The sequence below is a fragment of the Macaca nemestrina genome, chromosome 15 (genome assembly GCF_043159975.1).
Source record: "Macaca nemestrina isolate mMacNem1 chromosome 15, mMacNem.hap1, whole genome shotgun sequence".
In the NCBI taxonomy this organism is placed as follows: domain Eukaryota; kingdom Metazoa; phylum Chordata; class Mammalia; order Primates; family Cercopithecidae; genus Macaca; species Macaca nemestrina.
Window position 1 is genome coordinate 87,485,005 of NC_092139.1, and position 20,979 is coordinate 87,505,983.

Consider the following 20,979-nt stretch of genomic DNA (forward strand, 5'->3'; position numbering starts at 1 on the left):
GAATAAGAAATAGAGGCTCGTGGCTGCAAGACTGAAATTCTGTCCACATCTTTCCACATGCTCACTAAAGGGAGAAATGCAACTCTTCTTATTCCAGCATGGTAAGCAAATGCCCAAGATATGCAGGGCCAGGCTACTGTGCTCAGACAAAAACTCTAATAAGCATTTTGCTGGAAGAACTAGGTGAGGTGTTAACCCTAGGGAAATGGAGGACAAACACTTCCTTATAATGGCAAAAACGTCTTAAGACCTACTCTATTATATCATTTGCAAACACACATTAATTTACATACTAAAATAGTAAATGAAATTTCTTGAAAGTTCAAAAAAAGCTCTTTCAAATCTTTTCATCACAATAGAGTAGAAATCCATCTGTCTTCAGAGTTGTCGAACTTTTCTTTCTGTGCTTTTTATGTTGACATCTAACTTGTCCACTTTGGTTGTCAGCCGGTCAAGAATGTCATCTTGCTCCTCAATTTCCGTCTGCATCCCCAGGGCTATGTCCTTCAGACGGCCCAGTCCCATGGAGAGCTCATCTGTGGGAGGAGGAAATGACATGTAGGCATGAGCAAACACAGTCGCGGCACCTGCAGATGCTTCCTGATGGTGTGGCTAAGGGGGAGAGACAGACTGAGGGATCTGTGTTGCCTGGTGGGGTTGCACCCACTGCAGAGATGAGTCTTGACTTAACTGATTCTGTCATGGTGAAGAGTAAAGCCTCTTTCCCAGGTTTGTGACGATGTGTGTGTGTGTGTGTGTGTGTGTGTGTGTCTTTGTGCGTGTGTGTGTGTCGTTGTGCGTGTGTGTGTGTGTCTTTGTGCACGCCGGGGGTAGGGAGATATGCCCAGGGCTGCTTTCTGCCTTTTTTTTTTTTTTTTTTTTTTTTTTTGAGACGGAGTCTCGCTCTGTCGCCCAGCCCAGGCTGGAGTGCAGTGGCGCAATCTCAGCTCACTGCAAGCTCCGCCTCCCGGGTTCACGCCATTCTCCTGCCTCAGCCTCCCGAGTAGCTGGGACTACAGGCGCCCACAACCGCGCCCGGCTAATTTTTTGTATTTTTAGTAGAGACGGGGTTTCACCGTGGTCTCGATCTCCTGACCTTGTGATCCGCCCGTCTCGGCCTCCCAAAGTGCTGGGATTACAGGCGTGAGCCACCGCGCCCGGCCGCTTTCTGCCTTTTTACTAAGAACAGCAGCCAGGAAAGAGCCAGAGGGGAGGGAGAAGAGGTAGTGCTGTGTAAGCCTTCTTACTTGCAAGATTAAATACAAAACACTAAGAGAAAAAGGATCAGGATACACAAATGCTTAGCACTGGTACCACAAATCTAAGCAAAATCATTTTTTTTTTTTTTTTTGAGACAGAGTCTTGCTCTATTGCCCAGGCTAGAGTGTAGTGCCGTGATCTTGGCTCACTGCAACCTCCGCCTCCCGGGTTAAGCGATTCTTCTGCTTCAGCCTCCCAAGTAGCTGGAACTACAGGCGTGTGCCACCACACCCGGCTAATTTCTTTTGTATTTTTAGTAGAGATGGGGTTTCACCATATTGGCCAGGCTGGTCTCGAACTCCTTACCTTGTGATCTGTCCACCTTGGCCTCCCAAAGTGCTAGGATTATAGGCATGAGCCACTGCACCTGGCCAAAATCAGTTTTTTTAAAAAGGTACTCTTGGCCGGGCACAGTGGCTCACACCTTTGTGAGTGATCCTGTACTCACAAAGTGTGGGATTACAAAGTGTACTGTAATCCCAGCACTTTGAGAGGCCGAGGCAGATGGATCGTGTGAGGTCGGGAGTTTGAGGCCAGCCTGGCCAACATGGTGAAACCCTGTCTCTACTAAAAAATACAAAAATTAGCCGGATGTGGTGGTGCATGCTTGTATTCCCTGCTACTTGGGAGGCTGAGGCAGAATCACTTGAACCTGAGAGGAGGAGGTTGCAGTAAGCTGAGATCAATGCACTGCACTCTAACCTGGGCAATAGAGCAAGACTCTGTCTCAAAAAATAAAATAAAAAGACAGGCTGAGTGTGGTGGCTTATGCCGGTAATCCCAGCACTTTGGGAGGCCAAGGTGGGTGGATCACTTGAGATCAGGAGATCGAGACCATCCTAGCTAACATGGTGAAACCCCGTTTCTACTAAAAATACAAAAATTAGCCAGGCGTGGTAGCACGCACCTGTAATCCCAGCTACTTGGGAGGCTAAGGCATGAGAATCGCTTGAACCCAGGAGGCAGAGGCTGCAGTAAGCTGAGATCGCGCCACTGCACTCCAGCCTGGGTGACAGAGTAAAACTCTCAGAAAGAAATTAAAATAAATAAATAATAAATAAATAAATAAAAAGATTGTCTTCAGGTCAGGCACAGTGGCTCATGCTTGTAATCCCAGCACTCTGGGAGGCCAAGGTGGGAGGATCACTTGAGCCCAGGAGTTGCGAGACCAGCCTGGGCAACAAAGTGAGACTCCATCTCTAAACAAAAAAGAAAAGAAAAGAAAGAGAAAAACAGTATAATTTAAAAATTTTAAAAAAAGATAGTATTCAGCTCTTTGCTTCTTAAGCTTACTGAAACTTGTGGGCCTCGTGCTCCATGGACAGTAGAATCTGTGGTTGCCTCAGGCCTCAGGAGGAAGCTCACTGGCAGCCAGGGCAGCAAAGGATAAGCAAACAGAGAGGCTGAGATAAAATATGTGATAATGTAAAGCCACCAGGCCAGGGCACTGGAGTCCAGAGAGCTTGCCTGAGTTCCTGAAATAGCAGGGAGCATGTGTTAAGATGGGAAGAGTGTGAACAAAGGCAACATCCCCTGCCCCACCAGAGTGGCCTGGCCTGAACTGTGTGAGCAGGGCCGGAGGGCTGAGCTCTGAACCAGCCACCCGCCCTTCTGCCAGGGCCCACCTCCTACTCTAGACTGCGTCCTGCCGGGACCTGCCCAGCTGCAAGTCCACAGTGCCAACTGTGCACCCTCAGCACCCCTACTGGTGGGCAGTACTCAGCGCTTCTTCCTGCCTCTCTGAATTCAGTATCTTTCCTCAGAGTCGCTTCTCCCACTTCTTGCCAGCAGGCACCAACCATACCATTAGCCCTAACCACTCCCTTTCTCCTGGTGAAGGACAAAGGGCTTTCACGCCTCTCTGGGTTTCTCTGGAGTGGTTAGATCTGGGCAGACACACCTTCTGCCTTAGAGGTCTTTGGCTCTGGAGGACAGAGTTCGGGCATAGAAGGAGGTGGCAGCTGTCTAGGGCTTCCCAGAAAGCAAGCAGGAGCAAACGTGTGCACAGACACTCCATGTGCATCTTCATGGGTTTCAGTTTTGCCTCCCACTAGATACCTTTACAGCAGGGGAGGATTTTATTATTTGTCCTCTCCACTTTGCCAGCTAACAGGGGCTGGGAGACTGAGAGGGTGACCCAGGTCACCACGGGGGAGATTTCTGTTCATGGAGTAGTGGTAAGAGGAGGCAGCAAATCTGAGACACTACTTAGAATAAACTCACAGAACTGCCCACAGGCCAACACCTACTTGAACTTCAAGTAACTGACTTTTCCATTAAAAAAATAATCACTGGCTGGGCACAGTGGCTCACGCCTGTAATCCCAGCACTTTGGGAGGCCGAGGCAGGCGGGAGTTTGAGACCAGCCTGACCAACAAGGAGAAACCTCATCTCTACTAAAAACACAAAATTAGCCGGGCATGGTGGTGCATGCCCGTAATCCCAGCTACTCGGGAGGCTGAGGCAGGAGAATCGCTTGAACTCAGGAGGCTGAGGTTGCGGTGAACGGAGATTGCGCCACTGCACGGCAGCCTGGGCGACAAAAGTGAACTCCGTCTCAAAACAAAACATAACAAAACAAAACAAAACAAAACAAAACCACTAAGTGCTTGCCTGCTGGGCCCCAGGAACAAAGTAGTGACAAAATGGAAACTCTCCCATGCTGTCCTGGAATCTACATTCTGATTGGGAATACAGCAGGCAAACCAGCAGATACACAATCACAAACGGCCAGGGCAGCCCCCTGGAAACACAAGGGTCCCAAGAGACAGGGAGAGGAGACCACACTAATGCAAGACTGACAGAAAGAGAAGGAGTCAGCCTGCAGAGAGTTGGGGGAGCTCATCCAGGCAGATAGGGGCCACGAGGCAGAACTCACATCAGAAATCCCACACGAGCCTGCAGGTGATGAGAGCAGAAGGCACCAGGGCAGGCAAAGAGAGCCTGGACTGCACTGTGAGTGTGTGGGGTTCCATGAGAGAGTTCTGGAAGAATATACCCCTCATTTCTTCTTTTTTTTTTAGATGGAGTTTCACTCTTGTTGCCCAGGTTGGACTGCAATGGTGCTATCTTGGCTCACTGCAACCTATGCCTCTCGAGTTCAAGTGATTCTCCTGCCTCAGCCTCCCGAGTAGCTGGGACTACAGGCGCCAGCCACCATGCTCGGCTAATTTTTGTATTTTTAGTAGAGACAGGGTTTCACCATGTTGGTCAGGCTGGTCTTGAACTCCTGACCTCAGGTGATCCACCTGCCTTGGCCTCCCAAAGTGCTGGGATTACAGGCGTGATCCACTGCGCCTGGCCCCCTGCACACCCTTCTGTTTTGAAACATCATGCTGGAGGCTGTGTGGCCAAAATGCCAATTGCAACACGAGCGCTAATTCCATCCCAGGCACTTTCTGGCTCAGGTAACCTTCCCACTGTTCTCAGAGGCAGCCCGTTTCACAAGGAGGAAAACAGGGCTCTGAGTGGCCAGGTGGGAAGGGAAGGATGGAGTAAGCGGTCATGTCCAGGCTCCACTTTATCGCCTCTCAGGGACTCCTGGGTCCCTGGTGCTGTTCATGAAAGTGAGAGGTGGGGAGGGCTCGGTTGGGCTGGAAGTAGGAAATGGTGAGAAGTGGAGAGATTCCAGAGACAGTGAGGTGGCAAGATGGACCCAGCTTAGTGTGGGATGCGATGTGTGGGGAGGGAGCTGAAGCTGGAGGGTCCTCACGTAGGGGCTATGCTTGGCGTGAGCTGCCTGAAGGAACAGTGGCTTACAGAAGCTGGTGTGGCGCTCAGTCTTACCTAGGTTGCTGTCGATCTTCTGGTGATAGGCTCGAAGGTGTGGGTTCTTTGGGTAAGCATCGGTATTCACAGCAGAACCAGCCCCTCTGGGGACAGGGTCTAAGTTTAGAAGGAAACACCAGGAGAGTGGTTAATTGACATTGTTCAAATGCTGCTTCACACACCCAAAACAATTTCATCTGGAAAATGGGTGGAAGGAATGAAAGGTTGGTTCTGAGGCTATCCAGAGGGATGAGGGAGGAGCACAGTGCAGGCTCATGGGCCAGGAGAGATGCTTCCACAGGGTAGGGGATGGTTCCCACTTTCCCTCAGTCCTTGGGAGATGAAAGACCCTCAAACTAAGGGTCACCTACTCAGACCCTGGTGCACAAGCTCAGGAAAGACACGAGTCACACAAGTGACAATACACAGTGGAACTGCAATAATGCAAAACTACACAGTCTGTGGACAAAGTCTAAAAATACACATTGTTACGTTACATAAATGGAATAATGGGTAATTTTGTTTCTTTCCGAAATTTATCTCTACGCTATATTTTCACTTGAAACAAATAAGCAAAAAAAAAAAAAAAAAAAAAAAAAGAAATGTTAAATAATGCACATTTGCCGTAAGAAATCTTCCTTGAACCCTAGTTTCTTCTTTTTTAAAGTTATCTTTCTTGGCTTGAATGAACTTCAGTTTCTAAATGCACACAGAAAAGCCCTGTCATCCCAGTTTATCTCCTTTAGGGAAACATCACTTTCTAGACTTAGCATATTTCCTCCAGCACCAACCAACTGAAACCATACTGCAAACTGTGCCGATTTTTTTTTTCAGTCTTTTAATATATACGACACAAATGGAAACTCCTTAATTCCTTAAAATTGTGTCTTGGGTGCAGTGTCTTGTGCCACTTCTCCAGGGTGTGATGAGGCCGATTTTCCCCACCCTTGCCTTTCAATTTACACTCACTTCCTCCACTTGCCTTTCCAGACTGAACTGTGCTGATGGTGTCAGTCTCTCCTGCTCCCCGCTCTTCCTCCATCTGATCTCCCCAGCTGCATTGACCACAACCATGGTGGGTTCCAGAGCTTCCATGGTGTATCGTTTTCTTGAAGGCAGCACAGTTTTAAGCCTTTGGTTTCTAGCACCAATTTCAATGTACCCTGGCTGTTGGGGGGCCTATGGAGGAGGCCCCAGGAGCCCTAAATTCCTTTCCAGATAAGGGATATTTCTGGGCCTATCACTTGATAGAAGTGGAATGATTTGACCAACACTCACTGTCTTGCACACCTTGTCCATGTGGCTGCTGCTCCTCCTGCTTGGGCTGGAGGCTGTATTAGCCCCTCATTGATGCTGTGACAAATGACCACAAACTTGTCTTACGGTTCTGGAGGTCAGAAGTCCAACGTGGGTCTCACTGGGCTGAGTCGGGGTGTCCTCAGGGTTGCACTCCTTCTGGAGCTCTTGGGAAGAATCTAATTCCTCACCTTTTGCAGTTTTTAGAGTTCACTTGTGTGCCTTGGCAGGTGAGTCCCTTTCTCCATCTTCAAGGCCAGCAACATCTTCAGATCTCTGACTCTGCCACTCTCTCTTCTGCTTCTCTTTCCACTTAAAAGGGACCTTTGTGATGACACTGGACCCAACTGGACAACCCAGGATAATCTCCCCATCTTGCTGATTAGCAATTGTAACTCCATCTGCAACTGTAATTCCGCCTTTGCCATATAACCTAACAGACTCACGGGGTCTGGGGATTAGGACGTGGACAGCTATTTACCAAGGGGTTTTTCTGTAGTTGCCTTTTTACTGCTGGAACAACTGAGAGTGACATAGGTAGGAACCAATGATGGGCAGGCTTATTGTCTTTTTTGAGACAGAGTTTCACTCTTGTTGCCCAGGCTATAGTGCAGTGGCATGATCTCAGCTCACTGCAACCTCTGTCTCCCAGGTACAAGTCATTCTCCTGTCTCAGCCTCCCAGGTAGCTTGGATTAGAGGCATATGCTACCACACTTGGCTAATTTTTTTGTGTTTAGCAGAGACGGGGTTTCACCATGTTAGTCAGGCTGGTCGCAAACTCCTGACCTCAGGTGATTCACCTGGCTTGGCCTCCCAAAGTGCTGGGATTACAGGCGTGTGTTATTGCACCAGGCTAGGCAGGCTCATTTTCAATGGAACGCAGGCCTTCACTTCCTTATTCTCCTCTCCATGGAGGCAGGGAGGAGGGAGGAGCCCTACCATAAGGCACACCCCTAGTTCCCCAAGAGCATGCCGGGTCCCTAAGGCCCTTTGGCTAGCATGGGTGATGCTGGCAGCTGGGGCCCCTGCCCACTTCCCCCGAGAGGTTGCTACTGCCCCCTAAGGACCAATGCCAAACCCAGAGGTCTCCCTGCTAGAATTCAAATAGGGCTGTGCACACAGGTATCCACTTACCTGTATCATCCAGCTTTCTAAGGTTTGGGTGGCTGGCCTGGTACTTTGCTTCCTGTTCTTTACTTGTACTTATGGCTTCTTTCAATCTTTGGATAAAAGTTTACAAAAAAGGACAGTATTAAAAAGGAAAAATCCCTATGACAATGTTATCAGTATTTTCACATAATGCCTGTATGCCAAAAATCAAATGCTTCTTCTGTACCAAACTCCTTCTGACCAAAGTAGGGATTTCAACAGCTTCTCCTAGGAGCACAGCTGGCCAAGCAATAAGCCTACAAAGACCCCTGCCTCAGAAGTGTGGCAGCTAAGCCAGGTGTGGTGACTCATGCCTGTAATCCCAGCATTTTGAGAAACTGAGGTGGGAGAATTGCCTGAGCCCACGAGTGTGAGATCTGGGCAACATAATGAGACCTTGTCTTTACCAAGAAAAAAAAAAAAGCAGTGTAGCATCGAGTTAGGTGGCCCTCTCTCAGGGAAACCAGGATTCCTAGGACCAGGCAGATGGAAAGCACATGGAACAACCAAATGGGTACTTTAGACCACAGTTAGCAAACAATGACCTGCCACCACATCTGGCTCACCTCCTGTTTTTGTATTGTTTCCTCGTTCTTTTTTTTTTTGAGATGGAGTCTTGCTTTGTCACCCAGGCTGGAGTGCAGTGGTGTGATCTCGGCTCACTGCAACCTCTGCCTCTCGGGTTCAAGTGATTCTCCTGCCTTAGTCTCCTGAGTAGCTAGGATATTACAGTTATAGGCACGCGCCACCACGCCCAGCTAATTTCTGTATTTTCAGTAGAGACGGGATTTCACCATGTTGGCCAGGCTGGTCTTGAACTCCTGATCTCAAGTGACCCACCCACCTCGGCCTCCCAAAGTGTTGGGATTACAGGCCTGAGCCACTGCGCCCGGCCCCAAGTTATTTTTATTGTGGTAAAATACACATAACAAAATTTCATGAGCAAAGAATGGCCTTAGAGATGACCATCTGCACCTCAGATGACAAACTTAGAACCTCAAGAGTTTCATTGTTCTCATTAGTGCACTTACATTACCAAAATACTGTATTCAACTATTACTGTTTTTGTTGTTGTTGTTTGAGATAGGGTCTCTCTCTCTCACCAAGTCTAGAGTACAATGGCGCAAACACTGAAGTCTCTAACTCCTAGGCTCCTGATTCTCCCACCTCAGCTTCCCGGGTAGCTGAGAACACAGGCACTCACCACCCTGCTTTTTTTTTTTTTTTTTTTAATTTTTTGAGACAGAGTCTCGCTCTGTCACCTAGGCTGGATTGCAAAGGCACAGTCTCAGCTCACTGCAGCCTCCGTCTCCCGGGTTCAAGTGATTCTCCTGCCTCAGGGTCCCGAGTAGCTGGGATTACAGGCCCCCACCACCACGCCTGGCTATTTTTTGTATTTTTAGTAGAGATAAGGTTTCACCATGTTGGCCAGGCTGGTCACGAACCTCAGGTGATCCGCCTGCCTCAGCCTCCCTAAGTTCTGGGGTTACAGGCATAAGCCACTGTGCCTGGCCAATATTTTAATTTTTTTATTTTTTTTATTTTTGAGAGTCTTGCTCTGTTGCCCAGGCTGGAGTGCAGTGGTGTGATCTCGACTCACTGCAACCTCCACCTCCCGGGTTCAAGCTATTCTTCTGCCTCAGCCTCCTGAGTAGCTGGGATTACAGATGCCTGCTCAAGCGATTCTCCGGCCTCAGCTTCCAAAAGTGCCAGGATTACAGGCATGAGGCATGAGCCACTGTATCCAGCCTATTACCTTTTTTTTTCTGTTTTGAGACAGAGTCTCGCTCTATAGCCCAGGCTGGAGTGCAGTGGTGCCATCTTGGCTCACTGCAAGCTCCGCCTCCCAGGTTCACACCATTCTCCTGCCTCAGCCTCCCAAGTAGCCGGGACTACAGGCGCCCGCCACCATGCCCGGCTAATAGTTTGTATTTTTAGGGGAGACAGGGTTTCACTGTGTTAGCCAGGATGGTCTCGATCTCCTGACCTCGTGATTCGCCCGCCTAAGCCTCCCAAAGTGCTGGGATTACAGGCGTGAGCCACTGTGCCCGACTACTGTTTTTATATTTTAAATTTTGTCACTAAAAAGTAGTGAAAATACGTTTTTTTCTCATCACATAAGTCCCTGTATCTTTGATTTTGCTCCGTGGCCTAGTTTGCTGACTCTGGCTGTAGACGGGGACAGCTCTTGCAACTCAAAGTCATTTAGACTAGGCCTGATGCCCTGCTGATCCCCGACATTCTGCTGAGCCCCCTAAGGTGTGGCAGGTGCCTCCAGCTGGGAGCTGTGCCTCCTCAACAGCCTGCTCTTCTCTATCTCAACAGCAGCCTGACTACTTTGCCAGCCAATCTGGGAACCAGGGTTACTCGCAATTTTTGCCTTCCTCCTACACAGTGCTACTCCCAGCAATCCAGGCAAAACAAATGCCCTCTTGATCTCCCAAATCCTAGGTAGCCCAGAAACCCAGTCTCTCCTTCTGTCTTGGCTGCCTTTTTTTTTTTTTTTGAGATGGAGTCTTGCTCTGTCGCCCAGGCTAGAGTGCAGTGGTGCAATCTTGGCTCACTGCAAGCTCTACCTCCCGGGTTCATGCCATTCTCCTGCCTCAGCCTCCCAAGTAGCTGGGACTACAGGCGCCCACCACCACGCCCGGCTAATTTTTTGTATCTTTAGTAGAGATGGGATTTCATGGTATTAGCCAGGATGGTCTCGATTTCCTGACCTCGTGATCTGCCCACCTCGGTCTCCCAAAGTGCTGGGATTACAGGTTTGAGCCACCACGCCCGGCCTGCCTTGCCTTTCTTTACCTTTAACAAGGATTATGGCAATGCCTCTCAATTCAATCCCCTCCCTTCCAATCCTTACTCTCCATGGGTGCTGGGCATCCTTCTAAAGCAATACTGGCAAGCACTTCTTCAGTTAAAGTCTTTAATGACTCCCAACTTGCAAGAGCAAATCCAGACTCCTGCAAACTAAGGATTTTGCAGGTCCAGGGCTCCAGTTATGGGTAGAATGCAGCAGAGCCTCATGAATGGAAGGGTTTAACACTCTAGGATTTCACCCCATGGAAGCTGTGACTGAAAGTCTAGAACACAGAACTGGTTCCTCTAAGCACCACTGTGGGCTGTGCATTGCCAGGCTGGGAGTAGGAGGAGATGCTTGGCTTCTGAGTCTGCCTGGCCACCTCTCAGCCTGCACATCTCAACGCTGGCTTTATTCTTTCCAAGTGCCATCACGTACCTACTGGTAATACATAAATGAGGAAAACATGGTTTCTTTGTGAAAAATGACTCCCCCACAAAAAAACCAATTTCTTTTTTTTTCTTTTTTGAGATGGAGTCTTACTCTGTCTCCCAGGCTGGAGTGCAGTGGTACGATCTCAGCTCACCACAACCTCCACCTCCCGGGTTTAAGCAATTCTCCTGCCTCAGCCTCCTGAGTAGCTGAGATTATAGGTGAGTGCCACTACGCCCGGCTAATTTTGTTTTTTAGATGGAGTTTCGCTCTTGTTGCCCAGGCTGGAGTACAATGGTGCAATCTCGGCTCACTGCAACCTCTGTCTCCCAAGTTCAAGCAATTCTCCTGCCTCAGCCTCCCAAGTAGCTGATATTACAGGCATGCGCCACCTTGCTTGGCTCATTTTGTATTTTTAGTAGAGACAGGGTTTCTCCATGCTGGTCAGGCTGGTCTCGAACTCCCAACCTCAGGGGAGCCACCCTCCTTGGCCTCCCAAAGTGCTGGGATTACAGGTGTGAGTCACTGCACCAGGCCTGATTTTTGTATTTTTAGTAGAGACAGGGTTTCACCATGTTGGCCAGGCTGGTCTCAATTGCCTGATTTGTGATCCACCCACCTCAACCTCCCAAAATGCCGGGATTATAGGTGTTAGCCACCGTGCCAGGCCAAGAAAGCCAATTTATAGGGAGAGTGAGAGAAGTGATAAGTAGGTTTAAGAGAGGGTAATTCCTGGTCAGAAACCAAGTCTTCAGTAAGTTAGAGAATTTCAAATTAGGGGTGCATCTGGGACAGGAACACATGAGCTGTAAGTGGAAATGAGAACAAGCAGCTTGGAAAGCTGTCAGCAAGGACAAACAGGGCTTCCCAAGAGATGAAATTTCAGAGAAGGCCGAAGGGTTTGCGTGATAATGATGTATGCAGGAAATGCATGGCTGAATAGAAGTTTGATTAGGAGAAACTCATTTTAAAAGTTTTTGAGGCTGAGGCAGGCAAATCACGAGGTTAGGAGATTGAGACCCTCCTGGCTAACATGGTGAAACCCGGTCTCTACTAAAAATACAAAAAAAATTTAGCCAGGCATGGTGGCGGGCGCCTGTAGTCCCAGCTACTCAGGAGGCTGAGGCAGGAGAATAACGTGAACCCGGGAGGCGGAGCTTGCAGTAAGCTGAGATGGTGCCACTGCACTCCTGGGTGACAGAATGAGACTGTGTCTCAAAAAAAAAAAAAGCTTTTAAGCGGGCCAGGCACGGTGGCTCATGCCTGCAATGCAAGCACTTTGGGAAGCTGAGGTGGGAGAATCAGTTGAGCCCAGGAGGTCGAGATCAACCTGGGAGACATAGTGAGACCTTGTTTCTACAAAAAACACGAAAATTAGCCGTACTTGGTGGCCCACGCCTGTAGTCCCAGCTACTTGGGAGGCAGAGGTGGGAGGGTTGCTGGAGCCTGGGAGGTGGAGGAGACAGTGAGCAGATTGCACCACTGCACTCCAGCCTGGGTGACAGAGACCCTGTCTCAAAAGAAAAAAAAGAAAAAAAAGATTTTAAGTGACAGTATTCCTGCATTTATGGATTAAAGGTTTTGATAGGATCACAGAAATTTTACTCACAATTTACTGCATTTTTCTTTCTTTTTTGAGATGGAGTCTCCCTCTGTCGCCCAGGCTGGAACGCAGTGGCATGATCTCACTGCAACCTCCACCTCCCAGGTTCATGCCATTCTCCTGCCTCAGCCTCCCGAGCAGCTGGGACTACAGGCACCCACCACCACGCCCGGCTAATTTCTTGTATTTTTAGTAGAGACGGGGTTTCACTGTGTTAGCCAGGATGGTTTCGATCTCCTGACCTCATAATCCACCAACCTTGGCTTCCCAAAGTGCTGGGATTACAGGTGTGAGCCACTGTGCCCGGCCCCTTTTCGTTTTTTTTTTTCTTTGTCCATGTAGATACGACTACAGGTGTGTATCACCATACCCAGCTTTAAAAAATTTTTATGTTTGTGGAGACAGGATCTTGCTATGTTGCCCAGGCTGGTCTCGAACTTCTGGCCCCAAGTGATCGTCCTGCCTCAGTTTTCTAAAATATTGGGATAACAGGCGTGAGCCACCGTGCCTGGCCCTGCTGGGCCCTTGAAATGGCCAACAATTTCCTTCATACTGGCTTCCCCTGTGCTTTGTCTGCCATGTGTCTGCACCAACCCCCTCCTTCAACTGGTGGGTTCCTTCAAAACCTTCACCTTCTGCAAAAGGTCAGGTCCTTTGTGCAGCCTTCCTCTGTCCCCAGGGCCAACCTCCCTCTCCTCTGGGTCCCCACTGCATCCCTGTGGACTGTCTGCCTCCTCCATATCTTCCAACAGACAGACTGCATTCCTGTAGCTTCTGCTCCCACAGAACTGCAGAGCGTGGGTGAAAGTGTTGCTTGCAGCCGGGCGCGGTGGCTCACGCCTGTAATCCCAGCACTTTGGAAGGCTTAGGCAGGCAAATCACGAGGTCAGGAGATCGAGACCATCCTGGCTAACACGGTGAAACCCCATCTCTACTAAAAATACAAAAAAACTAGCCGGGCGAGGTGGCGGGCGCCTGTAGTCCCAGCTACTCCGGAGGCTGAGGCAGGAGAATGGCGTGAATCTGGGAGGCGGAGCTTGCAGTGAGCTGAGATCCGGCCGCTGCACTCCAGCCTGGGTGACAGAGCAAGACTCCGTCTCAAAAAAAAAAAAATAAATAAATAAATAAAAAATAAAAATAAAAATACAAAAAAAAATAGCCAGGCATAGTGGCGGGCGCCTGTAGTCCCAGCTACTCGGGAGGCTGAGGCAGGAGAATGGCGTGAACCCGGGAGGCGGAGCTTGCAGTGAGCCGAGATCGTGCCACTACACTCCAGCCTGGGCGACTGAGCAAGACGCCATCTCAAAAAAAAGAAGAAAAAAAAAAAAAAAGAAAGTTTTGCTTTATTGCATTTACTAAGAGATGGTAAGAATGCTACAACTGATTGGGGCTAATCTAGGGGCAGGCCAGGCAGGGTACATGACTTTGGGGACCTTGATAGGAACTCAGGAGCTTTAAGTGGAAATGAGAACAAGTGGCTTGGAAAGCTGTCAGCCAAGGACAAACAGGACTTCCCAAGAGACAAAGCCCACCTCACTGAAATAGCTATGGCTGCCTCACTGATGGAAGCCTTTGTTGGGAAGCCCTTGAGTTTTCAAGATGCTCCAAAAAAAGAAAACTGCCCCTGGAGCCACAGGACTTCCATGGCTTTCATAGCTACGTTCAGGGATGTAGGGGCCTCCAAGAGCCCCAGCAGCAGCCTTTGTGAAGAGGTATGTAGGATGTGGAAGGTTGTGAAAGGGTGCTAGTCACAAACCTGCCAGTTTCCCACTCCTCCAAGGGCTCACTCTGCTCCTGAGTTTGTACACAGAGGATGTCTTAGACCAAAACAAATGAACATCCTACCTTCTCCTATGGCAATTAAATGTGGCCAAAGATTAGGATATAAAACCTCTTTCTGATGTATATTGGAAAACAACAACAACAAAAAACAAGCAACAACTAGAATTGGAGGAAAATGGCAGATGTTTAAAATTAGGGTTGAGCTGGAGAACCCAGAATGGTGATTATGGCTGAGCCAAAAAAACCAACCAACCCTCACAACCTTAGCTAATGCCTCCCCAGGGCACTCACTGAGGCCTACAGGTTCCCAGGGCCAACTCTGCAAGGTCCTTCCTGCAGTATTTTTTTTTTTTTTTTTTTTGAGACGGGGTCTCACTCTGTCACCCAGGCTGGAGTACACTGGTACAATCATGGCTCACTGCAGCCTCAACCTCCCTGGGTTCAGGTGATCCTCCTACCTATGCCAAAAGGTCGGGTACACCTCAGCTGCCCCAGTAGCTGGGACCACAGGCACGTACCATCACGTCCGGCTAATTTTCGTGTGTGTGTGTGTGTGTGTGTGTGTGTTTTTTGAGACAGAGTCTCACTGCTACTCAGGCTGAGGTGCAGTGGCGCAATCTCTGCTCACTACAACCTCTGCCTCCCAGGCTTAAGGGATTCTCCTGCCTTAGCCTCCCAAGTAGCTGGGACTACAGGCACGCACTGCCACGCCTGGCTAATTTTTGTATTTTTAGGAGAGACGGGGTTTCACCATGTTGGCCGGGCTGGTCTCACGCTCCTGAGCTCAAATGATCCACCCACCTCGGCCTCCCAAAGTGCTGGGATTACAGGCCTGAACCACCATGCCCAACTTCATTTTTGTGTTTTCCTGTAAAGACGGGGTTTTGTCATGTTGCTCAGGCTGGGATCAAGTGATCCTCCTGCCTCAGTCTCCCAAACTGCTGGGATTACAGGCATCAGCCACCATGCCTGAACCTCTCCGTAAGTCTGATGGCTTCACCTGCCTGTGCTTGTTCTTTCTGCTATCACCGCCAGCTTTGTTACCTACATTGGATTCTCCCCAGCCCCACTCTGAGTTTGAAGTAGTTATCTAATTTCTTCCCTACCATACCCTACATCTTGATCTGGGTGGTGGCCACACTAGTGCACACAGGTTCACAGTTACTGGCTCTCCACTTAAGATGCATGCATTTTACTGTACCTTAGTAATGCGTTAAAAAAAATTGCTCTGCAATTAGGTGTGGTGGTTCGTGCCTGTGATCCTAGCACTTTCAGAGGCTTGAGGTGGGAGGACTGCTTGAGGCCAGGAGTTCAAGACCAACCTTGCCAACATAGCAAGACCTCATCTCTTAAAAAATAAATAAATAAAATGAAAAAGAAAAGTTCCACATTACAGAATTAAAACAAAGAGAGAGGCCAGATGTGGTGGCTCACGATAATAATCCCAGCACTTTGGAAGGCTGAGGCGGGCGGATCATCTGAGGTCAAGAGTTCGAGACCAGCCTGGCCAACATGGAGAAACCCCGTCTCTCCTAAAAATACAAAAATTAGCCGGGCACGGTGGCACATGCCTGTAATCCCAGCTACTTGGGAGGCTGAGGCAAGAGAATTGAACCTGGGAAATGGAGGTTTCAGTGAGCTGAGATGGTGCCACTGCACTCCAGCCTGGGCAACAGAGTGAGACTCTGTCTCAAAAAAATAAAATAAAATAAAAAAGCCGGACGTGGTGGCTCACACCGGTAATCCCAGCACTTTAGGAGGCTGAGGCAGGTGGATCACCTGACGTCAGGAGTTTGAGACCAGACTGGCCAACATGGTGAAACTCCGTCTCTACTAAAAATACAAAAATTAGGCCGGACACGGTGGCTCACGCCTGTAATCCCAGCACTTTGGGAGGCCGAGGCAGGCAGATCACGAGGTCAGGAGATCAAGACCATCCTGGGTAACATGGTGAAACCCCGTGTCTACTAAAAAATACAAAAAACTTAGCCGGCTGTGGTGGTGGGCGCCTGTAGTCCCAGCTACTTGGGAGGCTGAGGCAGGAGAATGGCGTGAACCCGGGAGGTGGAGCTTGCAGTGAGCCGAGATTGCACCATCGCACTCCAGCCTGGGTGACAAAGCGAGACTCCGTCTCAAAAAAAAAGAATTAGTCAGGCATGGCGTGGGCACCTGTAATCCCAGCTACTTGGGAGGCTGAGGCAGGAGAATCGCTTGAATCTGGGAGGCAGAGGTTGCAGTGAGCCGAGATTGCGCCTTTGCACTCCAGCCTGGGCAAGAAGGGCGAAACTCTGTCTCAAAAAAAAAAAAAAAAAGTAAAATAAAAAATAAAAAAACAGAGAGAGAGAGAGAGAGAGAAAGATGGTTATGGAACCCGAGTTATAATATCAAACATTTTTTTCTGGGTTAAATGGAAGAAAAAGGCTATCAAACCAAAAAAATACTATGGTTACAACTATAAAAATACTGAATAAGGGGAAAAACGAAATTTTCTGTTTTTGTGTTGTGGTATGTATAGATTATCTGTAATATGGCCATGTTGTTTTTAATAATAAAAACAGACACAATGATCTAAAATACAAACAGTAGTAATCTATTTTAGCAGAAACTCCATTCCTTTATCCTTGAACATGTAACACTGAAGTCTACCAAAATCTCATGTAAGTTTTTTTTTTTTTTTTTTTTTTGAGATGGAGTCTCGCTCTGTCACCCAGGCTGGGGTGCAGTGGCGCAATCTCAGCTCACTGCAAGCTCCGCCTCCTGGGTTCATGCCATTTTCCTGCCTCAGGCTCCTGAGTAGCTGGGACCACAGGCGACCACCACCACGCCTAGCTAATTTTTTGTATTTTTAGTAGAGATGGCGTTTCACCGTCTTAGCCAGGATGGTCTCGATTTCCTGACCTTGAGATCCGCCTGCCTCGGCGTCCCAAAGTGCTGGGATTACAGGTGTGAGCCACCGTGCCCAGCCCCCAATCTCATGTGTTATTTTATATTTCAAGCCAAAACCTGAGGAAAGCAACTTCTATCTTTATTTTTTTAATTTTAATTATTTATTTTTATATATTTTTAGAGACAGGGAGACTCTGTCACTGAGGCTGTAGTGCACTGGCACCATCATAGCTTACTCTAGTCTCTTAACACCTGGGCTAAAGCAATAATTCCACCGCAGTCTCCCCTGTAGCTAGGATTATAGGCAAGTGCCATCATGTCTGGCTAATTGTTTTTTTTCTTTATTATAGAGACGAGTCTTTGCTATGCTGTCTAGGCTGGTCTCAAACAATCCTCCCACCTCAGCCTCTGAAAGCATGGGATTTTACAGATAAGCCACTGAGCTCAGTCTTGTAATTTTAAAATGAAAATCAATGGGTGAATTGGATTAGATATGACAAATTTAGACATAAATTTTTTTATTTTTATTTTTTTGAGACAGGGCCTCCCTCTGTAGCTCAGGTTGGAGTGCAGCAGCACCATTACAGCTCACTGCAGCCTTGACCTCCAGGCCTCATGCGATCCTCTTACCTCAGCCTCCTGAGGAGCTGCGACTACAGGTGTGCACCACAATGCTTGGGTAATTTTTGTAAAGACTGGGGTCCCACTATGTTGCCCGGGCTGGTCTTGAACTTCTGGACTTAAGCAATCCACTCACCTTGGCATCCCAAAGTTTTGGGATTACAGATGTGAGCCACTGCACCCAGCCCTAAAGACTTTTTAAAGGAAAAATTATGTGAAGTGAGTCACATTTGTACTGATTACGCTGAGGCGAACACCCTCTCTTTTTTTTTTTTTTTTTTTTTTGAGACGGAGTCTCGCGCTGTCACCCAGGCTGGAGTGCAGTGGCCGGATCTCAGCTCACTGCAACCTCCGCCTCCCGGGTTCACGCCATTCTCCTGCCTCCGCCTCCCGAGTAGCTGGGACTACAGGCGTCCGCCACCTCGGCCGGCTAGTTTTTTGTATTTTTTAGTAGAGACGGGGTTTCACCGTGTTAACCAGGATGGTCTCGATCTCCTGACCTCGTGATCCGCCCGTCTCGGCCTCCCAAAGTGCTGGGATTACAGGCTTGAGCCACCGCGCCCGGCCACACCCTCTCTTTCAAAGTAGTGGGGTCACAACTATCGGAGAAGCAGTTGACAGATTACATGTCAATCAAGTGAACATGGGAACACGGAAGAACAGTTTCTGGCTTCACAATGTTTGAGGACAAATATCCTGATGAGTACTTAAAGGGTTGCTGGATCCCTTCATGACACTGACGTGGACTGAAAGTATTGGTCATTTGCACTAATCCCCACTTCTGCTCCTTTATACCCAGATGGTAGAAGACACACTCACCTGCTGTTGGGCTGGGAGGTGAGGGTGCCATTCTGTTCAGGTGGGGCCTCTGCTGGTTTGGATTTGAAGTAATTGACGAGCCCCCCAAACACGCTCTTAATGCTATTGATGTGTTTCTGGCTGATCTTCAAATCTTGGTCCATCTTGTCCACCATCTTCTCTGTGCGCTCCAGGACTCCTCGCTGACGGACAAGCTCCTGGGGAAACCAAGAGGCGGTGGTATTATAGCTTTCTGTGACTCTCCCCTAGGGCAGTCAAGGACCACATGGAGCAGCCACTTCATAAACTCTCAGTGGGCACATCTGGAGACGGGTACTATCATCTGTGAGGGGCACACTACCCTTTCCAACAACACGTTCCTTTGCCTCTCCCTCCCTGCCCTACCTCTGCTTGCTTTCCTCATTTGTTCATGAGACCCTTTTCCTGAGAGGCTGGTTCACGGCACCATGTTAAGATGGATAGCAGAGGCCTGGCGCAGTGGCTCACGCCCATAATCCCAGCACTTTGGGAGGCCGAGGTGGGCAGATCACGAGGTCAGGAGTTCAAGACCAGCCTGGCCAACATGGTGAAACCCCTGTCTACTAAAAATACAAAAAGTAGCCAGCTGTGGTGGTGGGTGCCTGTAATCCCAGCCACTCGGGAGGCTGAGGCAGGAGAATCACTTCAACCTGGGAGGCGGAGGTTGCAGTGAGCTGAGATTGTACCACGGCACTCCAGCCTGGGCAACAGAGCAAGACCCCATCTCGATGCTGGGGGCAGCGGGTAAGATGGATGGCAATGTGCCTGTGAGGTTCAGAGTCCAGGGCCTGAACTGGAAGCAGATTCTCTCTAGCCCACCAATTCTGGGAACCCTCACAGACTTGGGCCTGGCACTGCCCCCTGGACTTTGGTTCTTATATTCTTCCTTTATGAAGTTCCCACTTTAGGAGGTCCCAGTGGGCCACCTGAGCCTCCTGGCCATGGTCAAATCCTCGAATTCTATTTCAGGGACCAGTGTCCCTTCTGGTCCTATTAATGTCTGACTCTAGTTCATCCGCAATTCCAGCTTTAAAACCTGTTAACATGTGTGACCCTGTCCCAGGGCCTTTGCACACACCACTGTCTCTGCCTGTAATGTTTTCCATCCGGATACTTATATGGCTCAGCCTCTCATCCCTCATCCAATTAGGGTCTCCTCTCAAAGGCCACTCTCTGAGAGAGGCCTTCCCAGACATCTTCCCTAAAGGAGAACTCCTTCCAACCACCAACCCTCTTCTCCACATCCTTTTCTGTTTTGAGATGGAGTCTCGCTCTGTCATCCAGGCTGGAGTGCAGTGGCATGATATTAGCTCACTGCAACCTCTGCCTCCTGTGTTCAGGTGATTCTCCTGCCTCAGTCTCCAGAGTAGCTGGGATTCCAGGCGCCTGCCACCACGCATAGCTAGTTTTTTGTATTTTTGGTAGAGACAAGGTTTTACCATGTTGGCCCGGTGGTCTCGAACTCCTGACATCAGGTGATTCACCTGCCTCGGCCTCCCAAAGTGCTGGGATTACAGGTATGAGCCACTGCACCCAGCCTCTCTTTTCTTCACAGCATATGAGCTCCAGGAGGCAGGGACTTGCTCTGTTCACAGATGAGTCTCTGCAAATCTGCCCAGTGGAGACGTGAGTGATGCTCTCTGGCCACAGTGGCAGCCTGATGGCCCCTCCAGAGCTAAAGGTTCTGGTTGTGGATATACATCCACCACAACAGGAACACTACCACTTTCCTTTATTTATGACACACTTGCTTCAGTCCCTGCTTCAGAACTGATCTATGGCTGCGGCCCATCTGTTGAGCTGCCTTTCCAGCCAGAAGGCTCTCAAGCTTCTTTTTCCTGCTCTCAGGCAGCCTCTGCCCTCAGCTGCCTTCCTCTGAATCTGTTATCCACGCATCACCCTGTGGCTTAGCAATTACACTAACTATGCAAATACTTTTTTTTTTTTTTTGAGACCGAGTGTCGCTCTGTCGCCTAGGTTGGAGTACAGTGGCGCAACCTCGGCTCACTGAAAGCTCTGCCTCCTGGGTTCACACCATTCTCCTCCCTCAGTCTCTCAAATAGCTGGGACTACAGGCGCCCGCCAACACGCCCAGCTAATTTTTTGTATTTCTTTTTAGTAGACATGGGGTTTCACTGTGTTGGCTAGGATGGTCTCGATCTCCTGACCTTGTGATCTGCCCGCCTCGGCCTCCCAAAGTGCTGGGATTACAGGCGTGAGTCACCGCGCCCGGCCGCAAATGTTTTTTAGATATATTCTCTCTTGACGCCTATAAACAAAGTTAAAAAAAAAAAAAAAAAAAAAAAAGCTTTAATCGCTGAAGAGTAAAATGCAACTGTAATCAGAAGAGCAAAATGCAACTATAAATAAATGGTTGTGGCTTCCTTAAAGTCCTTAAGGAATCAATGTGTAACCTAAGTCCTTGTTTAATGGGTGAAATTTAAAAACATAATGTATACGCAAAAAGCTAAAACACTGGTTGAATTTACTATTAAACTTTGTTTAACTCTTGCTGGAAATAAACTTAGAACTGCTGAATTTTA

At 48.8% G+C, this 20,979-nt stretch overlaps 1 protein-coding gene across 1 annotated transcript in view; it reads right to left on the reverse strand.

The window, feature by feature from the left end:
* Positions 1 to 293: 293 nt before the first annotated feature.
* Positions 294 to 20,979, reverse strand: part of LOC105480669 (synaptosome associated protein 29) — a 30,689-nt gene continuing 10,003 nt past the window's right edge. The window contains exons 2-5 of the mRNA XM_011739760.2: positions 18,419 to 18,615; positions 7,461 to 7,546; positions 5,047 to 5,145; positions 294 to 536 (exon numbers count right to left, since the gene is read on the reverse strand). Coding sequence (XP_011738062.1) covers positions 379 to 536; positions 5,047 to 5,145; positions 7,461 to 7,546; positions 18,419 to 18,615 — 540 coding nt within the window. The 3' untranslated portion in view covers positions 294 to 378. The remainder of the gene's footprint in view (positions 537 to 5,046; positions 5,146 to 7,460; positions 7,547 to 18,418; positions 18,616 to 20,979) is intronic.